Source organism: Pogona vitticeps, chromosome 11, assembly GCF_051106095.1.
Source record: "Pogona vitticeps strain Pit_001003342236 chromosome 11, PviZW2.1, whole genome shotgun sequence".
Taxonomy (NCBI): Eukaryota; Metazoa; Chordata; class Lepidosauria; order Squamata; family Agamidae; genus Pogona; species Pogona vitticeps.
The window spans coordinates 25726866-25735782 of record NC_135793.1 but is presented as its reverse complement, the minus strand read 5'-3'; the positions used below and the strand labels follow the sequence as shown (position 1 = coordinate 25735782).

The window sequence follows — 8917 nt, the reverse complement described above, 5'->3', positions numbered from 1 at the left end:
CCGAGCCAGGAGGTACCCCGCGGCTTCTTCCACTGAGGGCTCTGAATTAGGCCTTCCCTAATTGTTGGATCAGGGCGAAGGTTCTCATAAAGAAGTTCCCCCCCCCCCGCCCCAAATGCCTTGCCTAGAGCCCCTGGCAGGTATTGCGGGGTGGGGGGGACGGTTTGCAAGACTGGATTATTGCCCTTGGTGGAAGGGAGAAGAGAGGCTGCCAATCCCTCATTCTCCCCCCCCCCCCCGCCGCCCCGTCCTTCCTCTCGGGAGGCATCCCAATCCCCCCACCTGGCTTTCCCGGCATTGTGGTGGCCTGAGCCAGGGAGGGGCCTAGATGCCTCCCCAGCGGCCCTTGTCCAGCAGTGATCCCATGAATGGGTCACTCAGTCCCCCAGAGCGCCGTCCGGTCTCGGCCCTGCGTCTCCCAGGTCCACTACTACACGCCATACTACGTACTCCTCCAGCCCTGAAAGAGCAGCTTGTGGGTGGCTTGAAGAGGAGGATCCTCGGCTCCCAGTTCAGCAAAGTCCATCTCAACAGAAGGCTTCGCGGCAGCTCTCTCCTGCAACCACAAACACACATCAGGCGGTGTTTACACAAACAGGTTTATTCACAGTCTAGGGAAATGTTTTGACGTGCTTGTTCCTCAGCTGCAAATGCAGCCGGTGACCTGCAACCTCCTCACTTGGCAGCGTAATGATGTTATGGTCAAACAGGTACGGCGCCCGTGGGCCACCTGAGCTCCCAAGTTTGTAATGTTTTCAACCTGCCAGGGGCACAATATTACAAATAGGAAGAAGCCGACAAATGTCAAAACAGGTGCTTTAGCAGAATTCCTTGCATGGAAGAAAAAAGAAAAGAAACATTCAGTTCATGGTAACCATAAATATGTACACTCACACCCACACACAATACTGACTTAGGAAGAAAGAAAGCAGGAGTAGGAAGAACATCATTGTCTTTCATGGCACAGAGTGTCCAAATCCACCTTTCAAGTGGAGAACAAACAGAAAGCTCTTGTATGTCAAGTCCTGGAAGGCTTGGTTACTGGTCCAAAATCCTCGCTCATCAGCCGCTTGGGAAGTGGCCTTACTCGTCCGAGTCCAGATCACTGTCTCCTCCAATGGAATGGAAGTCCTCACTGTCTTCCTCATCTTCTGACAGAGGAACCTGACTTAACACACTGGGACCACACCGCTGTTCCTCTTCTTCTTCCTCCTCCTCCTCGTCCTCTTCCTCAGAGATTTCGTAGCCCGCCATGCTACTGAAACTGGTATCTCGAGTATTGGACTTTGGGCCGGGTTCCTCATAGCTGCCGTAACTGAAAGGGGAAGAGAGAAAAAGAAGCTTCCTTATTTTTCCCGAGTGCCTTGCACTTCAAGGAGAGAAAGCCGATGGGTGGATGAACAGGTGCCGGAGCAAGGCGAATGCGGCGCCTCACGCAGAAATGAAGACACGAGAGTCACCTTTGTGCTTTCTTGCACAATGTCGTTTCAACAGAAATAATATCTCTGCACAATTTGCACCCACCACCCCTTGATGTATGTCTCTGTTGCATCAAAAAAAAACCCAAACCCTACCCCCAAAGCACAAAAACACACAGCTAGGAAATGATCATTCTACTCACAAGATACCACACTGTTGTTATTGTGCAGAATGTGATTGTGTAAGCGTTGTAGGGAAGAGAACCTGATGTGTACAACACCAAGAGACCAAGATGCCCTGCACCGACCAAGTATCTAAATATCTGTCTATGGTCTTTTTTGAAATCAGAATAAGCCACTTCTGAGCAATGATCAAATGCTGTTGAAAAATCTACTTTGGGTACCATCCCATGTGGCAATCTCAATGCTTTATTCTCTCTCTCTCTATAAATCTTTAAAAAACAAATAAAAAACAACACATTGAAGAAAAGGAAACACTGGTCCAGGTTACACTGACTGTAACTAGGATTGTAACTCATTTCTGCAAGGAAACCAGGCTCCTATTCAGCTTTTATGTATTTCTTTAGGTTTCAGTTTGGTGACATTAATTAGGTCTAGCAATGGCACCATGGCTCTCCCGCTGGTGTTCAAGCAACAGAGCCAAAAGGAGGGTTCCCCTCCAGCTGTGGCACGGCCATCCTTCTTTTGAGAGAGAGAGAGAGACAGACAGAGAGAGACATTCTCCCTAGGGATTCTTCCCCTTAAGGCTCCCGCCAGAAAAGGTTCGCCTAGAGTTACCTGGCATTGCTGTCCTCCATGGCGTGTGAGGTCTCCCCTCCAGCTCCCTCATAGGACATCATGCTCTCTTCGTTATCCATGCCCATCCGAGTATTCTCCTGAAGCACGTGAGGCTGCTTTGGTCTCATGGCCCCAGGCTCAACATCTGAATCACTCCCACTTTCGCTCAGCTGAATCGCTGGGTGATGACAGGGAAGAATCACCCGTGAGACGCTTCCTCTCTTACAAGCAAAAACTTTCTCCTCTTCGTCAACACAGCCAACTCCCACAACATGCATCTCCGCAGCAGCATTACAGTAATATATATACAGTAATTCACCCATCCATCCAATAAATACATTTTCATCCCGCGTGGTATATTCTAGGTTTGCTCCAGTGATTGCTTGATCCACATCTCCAGCTGGTGGGCACCAAGGGTCACCCATTTCACTGGCCTACAAACTATTTTATCAAGTTGTGGAGGCAGGAGGGAATACTGCCCTGGTCTCTGTGTCCTGGACATGCAACGGAGACTCAAATGGACAGGAAAGGGGAAGCTGCCTCCTGAATCAGTCTGCTTAAAGGTTCCTCCTTGACATTTAGTCCAGTCGTGTCCGACTCTAGGGCGCGGTGCTCATCCCCATCTCCAAGCCATAGATCCAGCGTTTGTCCATAGACACTTTCTGTGGTCACGTGGCCAGCGCGACTAGACAAAGAACGCCGTTACCTTCCCACCAAGGTGGTACCTATTTATCTACTCGCATTTTTACGTGCTTTTGAACTGCTAGGTTGGCTGAAGCTGGAACGAGCAATGGGAGCTCACTCCATCGCGTGGATTCGATCTTACAACGGCTGGTCTTCTGACCTTGCAGCACGGAGGCTTCTGCGGTTTAACCCGCAGCGCCACCCACATCCCTTCAGTCTACTTACTGGTCTCTCTAACCCAGTCCCATAAGCTCCAACTTACAGTTGCAACTTGCCAGTGTTTCAGGCAGGATTATTTCCTAGCCTCAGTTGGAGAGCTCTAACACTCCCTGGAACTTTTAAAGGTGTTTTTCATTGGGTTTTTTAAAATCAGTTTTAAGGAGTGTATTCTCTTCTTCTGGTTGTGCATTGCTTTGAGGGTCCCACACAGGCTCAGAAATAATAAATAAATGAATAAATGATAAATATTATTCTCCTGAGGCCTCTCATTCTGATATTGGCCACACCTGACCCTGTCTAGCTTCTGACATCAGACGACTTCCGATGTGTTCAGGAAGGCACGCTGGTCTCAAAAAAGCAGCCTGATCCTAAGTCACACCATTGACCCATCGAGTAGTTTTGCCTGGATTCACATCACGCTTGTTTCTACGGGCAAAGAAGTGGCAACTTACACGAGAACGGGTTATCGCCTTCCTCGTCGCTGCCGTCGTCGTCCTCCCCGTCCGACATGAGCAAGTCCTCATAGAGCACGCTGGCCTGCGGTGGCTGGGCCGAGCCCTCTTCCTCGTCAGCCAGGTCCCTGTCGCCGTCTTCCACTTCCTGCCACAGCAGAACGTTCAGGGGTACAAAAGGAGGCCAGGAGGGGCTGGCGGGCGAAGCACACCTCTGGCTGTCCACTGACACCGTTCACTGGCAAGGCCGCCTCTTTCTAAAAGTGGAAGGGTCTAGCTCGCATCCCACACGCTGCCGCTAGCGTCACTCCGAGGAGCCCTGCACTGCACAGCTTCTGCCCCAAGAGCAGAAGGTCAACCAAGACACTAAAGATGGGATCAAAGATACTCACTGGGGCCGGAGTCTTAGGTTTCCCATCCTCATCCTCATCAAACCCTTCAATATCTACGTCAGAGTCTTCCTCGCCCAGCCTACCTCGGCCCTGCCGGATCTGAGTGAGGAACACAGAGACAACACGGTTGAGGCACGAACAGCCACGGACGAGACAAACGCTCTCTGAGGCAGGCAAGCCGTCCCGCCACAATGGAAGAAATCCACCACGGCTCTGTGACACTTCCCTGCCTGTCCCGAGAGACTGCCCGGCGCAAAGTTCTTCCTCTCCGACAGAAATGCCTGTCTACACTCCTCCATGGCATCACGCTCAAAAGGGCGAGATCGTATCGCAACCTCTGAAATGCTAGGTCTCTGTTAGGACACGGTGCGGGAGCCTCCTTTTTCTATGGACACACGATTCCCCGGTCTCTCTAGAGTCTCCTCCCTGGAAAGGCAGGTGCCAGGGGTGGGAGTGGAAAGTCACACCCAGCAGGCAAAACCTACCTGTATCCCACTCATGACACAGAAGTAACACAGGGCGATTTGCTAATTCCTGCTGAAGGCAAACTTCCAGCGTCTGGGTTTGGCTTTTGTTTTTTGGGAACATTCACTTGACATTTATGCATCCCTCTCTCCCCGTCCCCCATACCTTTTCTGGTCCAGATCATTCCACATGTATGCCTGACACACCAAGAAACAAACCACAGAAATATGTTTCGACCAGGTGATCCAGGACCCGCTCGCCTGCCGGCCAGCCTTTTTCTCTGGCCCAGGCCTCTCTGCCATGCATCTACCAGGAAAGCACCCCCCACAAAGATACGGCCACAGGACCCATCATCCTCTGGATCTCTAGCCTGGAGAGGCTGAGGCTCCAGGTGACACCAGGGAAGACCAACCAAACACCTGCCCTTCCTCTGGCATCTCGCTGCTCAGCAAATGCCCCTTCCAGAGGCCTACATTCTACAACAGCCTCGACCTCCATCTTCACTAAGTAAGCTAAATCAAAGTCAGGAGGCTGGGTTTGCGAGGCGTTTGGCCTCACCTGTTCTCCACAGAAATTCATAAAAAGAACAGGACACACGGCCCTTTTTTGAGGCTTTGTCTAACAAAGCAGTTGTTACAGGCAGGCGCAGACACATGCACACACACACACACCCGCCCCAGAGATCCCAATAATTGCAATTTTACCGAGCAGTCTTACAGGGAGACCGTCGTGAGCGGCACTCCATCTCCATTCTCTTGACTGGGCACAACTATGCCATAAGATGGGCTACCGCCTGCCCGTTGCAAGATTCTGCACAGGTTCTACCAAACACCCGGGGGGGGGGCACAGGGGACAGAAGCTGCTCCCCTCTAGCCCTCATCCACCCGCCCACTTTTTCACCAGAGATCTTTGAGGCTGCCTCCTCCTCCTCGCCACGCCTCTCACCTGCACTCCTTGCTTCTCAGGGGTGGTCGTGGGAGTGTCCAGGGCAGACAGATTGCTCTCGTCCTGATAGACAGAAGCATCCCGGGACATGCTCAGTGATGTGTTGGTGTCATAGAGATCTGGTGGCTAACATGCGTTTGAGAGGGAGAAGATCCAAGTCACATACACAGAAGGAACCATCAGCCTAGGAAGCTGCTTTACATCGAAACACGGGCTGGCACCAGCTTTCTTTCTATGCCCTCTGACAGGTTTATTTACCACTTCTATTGCCACACTACGCTTTTCCCCCCACTGAGCTCAAGACGACTGCCTATATGTGGTTCTCCTCTTTCCCACTTTATCCTCCCAACAACAGTGTGATGTAGGTCACCCTGACAGACAGGGAATGGTCTAGGGTGAAAAAAAATCTTTTGGAAAGGCTTAATGCAGCGGTTTGCCTGTCCCCCTGCTTAACATGAAGGCAACCCTTTTAATGGCAACATGTAAAACATAATGCATTCTTTCCAAGCTCTGATGCGGACTCACGACAGTCCGGATCCATGGACTGCATTCCTTCCACTGTCATCTGTCAGTTCATTGCCACCCACCCCACCCAAGGGACGTTGCTAGAGGAGGGAAGGAAGGAGGGTTCCCCTTAACAACACGCACAGGAAAAAGGACTGAATAAGGAGTAGCGGCGGGTGCTACATAGTCCCTCCTGCCCTGGATCCAGGACTGCTTGGGGGGGGGGGGGTGCATTTGCTCTTTTTCAGAAACAAAGCAATTTATCTGGACTTCTTGCTACGAAGACACGGCCCAAGACAACTCTTCACAGGAGGAAGGGATGACAGAACGACGGGCAAAGCAATGAACTAGTTTCTGCAATGCAGCAGCTGCTGGGCAAACCAACAGCCAGCTCCACATCTTGCAAAGAAGCAGAGCGATTGCTAGGCAACTGCAAATTAGAGCAGGTGCCTCGCTTGAGCCTAGCAAGGCACAGAAAAACCATCTTGCAAATGAGTGTCAGAAGCCAGAAGAGAGAGAAAGGGGGGGGGGGTCTTCTACCAGCTTCCGCTGCAGTCCTTGAATCGGTCAGGAACTGGATGGCAGGCTGAAGGTCCAGCTGCTCCGGAGGAAGTCAGGGGCCAGGCCCCAGGACACTTGTTCCACATCTCTGCCTGGCTAGGGACATGGGGACTGGGCACATCTGTGGAAGGGCTATAGCGGGCTGCGATGGCCGAGGGGAGAAAGCCCTTGGAGAGGCTCCTCCCCATTCCAGAAGCCCCTGCGCTCTCCCCAGAGCCTGCTGCTGGGCGAGGTGCTCAAGAGGAGGGAAGGGCCCCCAAGCAGGCCGCTCTGGCCAGGCGCTCACCTGGGGCGTATAGGGGCCTGGGGTCATTGGGTCCAAACTCTCCAGATCTGCCTCCTCCAGGGCTGCCTCCTTCGCTGTGGAGATGTCCCTCTCCAGCTGGGTCAAGTGCTCGTCATACTAAAGAACGGGCAGAGAGAGAACATGCACTGGGACCCCTCCAGCACTGACGCACCTCTGGGTAGGTGGAGGGTGGCGGGCCGCTTACCTCTGCTAGAGTCTGGTAACAGATGTTGACAATCTCTTGAGCTGTTTTGGTGTACTGGCTGTCCGGCCCTGAAACAAAAAGCAGGTCCTCCCCAGTGGCGGCTTCCTGGTGCCTCGAAGCTCCGTAAACGCCACCGCATAATAAGCAACCCACCCCGCTGTGGCTCCCTTCCATGCCCCCAAAGCCAAGAACTGGGTAAGCTTCCCCTTGTGACGTGCATCATCCTCTCCCGGGCAGATCTGTCTCGCCCAGGGCACTTTGTTACAACCCTCGATGGTATCACTCAAAGACTCTCCTTTCCTAGAAAACTACTTCATTCACAAAAGCAGGCAGATGTTCGCACTAACGTGTCCTTAAGCTTTAAGCTCCAGAACTGTCAAAACAGCCAGTCCTCCCATCTGTCCAGGCCCATCCCCCAAAAAAGATGGGGCCCAGGAAGCCAAAGGAGCGGAGCAGAGATCCCAGAGGGAAAAGGAACTGGCCGCAAGAGACTTTGTTCCAAGATGGAGGCAGAAGTATCTCTGGTTTATCCCTGAGACCCTTCTCAGTCTGAGGGCCGCAAATGGGAGAAAGAGAGAGGCCTCACCATTGTATTTGATGCTGTTGGTGAGGATGAGCTTCACGTCATCCAGAAAGACCTCTCGGTTCTGATACTTGTGCTTGGAGATGTTCTAGAATAAATTAACAGGAGATAAAGCAGGAGCCTGGATCACTGTGGAAACTTCAAGGGAACTTCTTCCACCTTGAGTCCTTTTTAAGGAGAAAGGTGGAATAAAAATGCTTTAATTAAATAGTAAAATCAACACTGCGGAGTGCTAAATTTGTTCTACGAGAAGTCCTAAAGGGAGGGAAATCCCCTCCCTACTTGACCTCCTTCCTTGCACTCCAGGGCCCTGGTGGGCCTCTCCCCCCCCCCCGAGAAGGGGCTCCCTGTCCCAGACGGAACAGCCAACAAGAGAAGATGGCCTTCAAGGACTTGCCCCTTTGTTTGGCTTCCACCCTGATCTATGACATCTAATAGAGACGTGGAATCACCTCCGTGCAGATCACGTGTCCACACAGCAGTTCTATTCTTGATACTTGACCTGGCATTTAAAATACTGCCGCCCATCTGAGAGAAAGGTCAGGGGGCAAACCAGTCAGGAGGTTTGCGATTTCCCTTCCTAGGAAGCTACTGCATGCAAGCAGGCAGGCAAGCATTTTATTGGTGCTTCCTTGGTTGGGAAGTTTGCTGTGTGTTCAGTCTCGTTGCTTCAAAAGCAACACACAGAGAGAGTTTTGCTTTTGTCATCCTTGTGGAGCCTCATGGCGCAGCGGTTAAAGCTGCTATGTTGCAGCCGAAACTGTGCTCACGATCGGGGGTTCCATCCCAGGTAGCCAGCTCAAGCCTGCCTCGGCCTTCTATCCTTACGAGGTCGCGCAAATGAGTACCCAGCTCACTGGGGGGGGGGGCAATGTGTAGCCTGCATCATTAATTTGTAAACCACCCAGAGAGGGCTTCGAGCACTATGGGCCGTCAATCAGCAGCATGCTTTGCCTTTAGTCATCCCAGTTTTGAGGCACCGCCGTTATCAGACAGACCTCCAGCAACCGGTACAGGACACACCTTGCGGATGGTCTCCAGGTCCATTGGGTTGACAATAACTTTGTAATAATCTGGCACGAATTTCTTGTTAACAGGATGATGAAAGGGCCAGGACTGCAAAGCAATAAGAGCACAGAGAAATAATGTGGAAAAATCAAGGGTCCTCCAAGTCCGCCGGAAACGCTTTTGTGCACCGTCCAGCTGGAACCAGGAGACCACTTTCCTTGCCCGTGATCTCCTAAAATCCCCAATTCCTGGGGTGGCGGTGGTAAATACAAGGTAAACCCAAGAAAGCCCAGCCTTTGTTAAAAGCTGAAATTCTGCTCAAGACCAAAGTCCTTTAGAACAAATTGGGCCAGAGACGGAGATGCTCCCTGGGTCAAAAGGGAAAACGGACATGGGT

At 51.9% G+C, this 8917-nt stretch overlaps 1 protein-coding gene across 1 annotated transcript in view; it reads right to left on the bottom strand.

The window, feature by feature from the left end:
- Window positions 1-587: 587 nt before the first annotated feature.
- The window catches only part of TAF1 (TATA-box binding protein associated factor 1), a 29836-nt gene continuing 21506 nt past the window's right edge, over window positions 588-8917 (bottom strand). Inside the window, exons 32-40 of the mRNA XM_072981432.2 lie at window positions 8536-8628; window positions 7516-7600; window positions 6930-6997; window positions 6725-6841; window positions 5374-5499; window positions 3964-4062; window positions 3572-3719; window positions 2217-2394; window positions 588-1315 (exon numbers count right to left, since the gene is read on the bottom strand). Of these exons, the coding sequence (XP_072837533.2) occupies window positions 1084-1315; window positions 2217-2394; window positions 3572-3719; window positions 3964-4062; window positions 5374-5499; window positions 6725-6841; window positions 6930-6997; window positions 7516-7600; window positions 8536-8628 (1146 nt within the window). The 3' untranslated portion in view covers window positions 588-1083. The remainder of the gene's footprint in view (window positions 1316-2216; window positions 2395-3571; window positions 3720-3963; window positions 4063-5373; window positions 5500-6724; window positions 6842-6929; window positions 6998-7515; window positions 7601-8535; window positions 8629-8917) is intronic.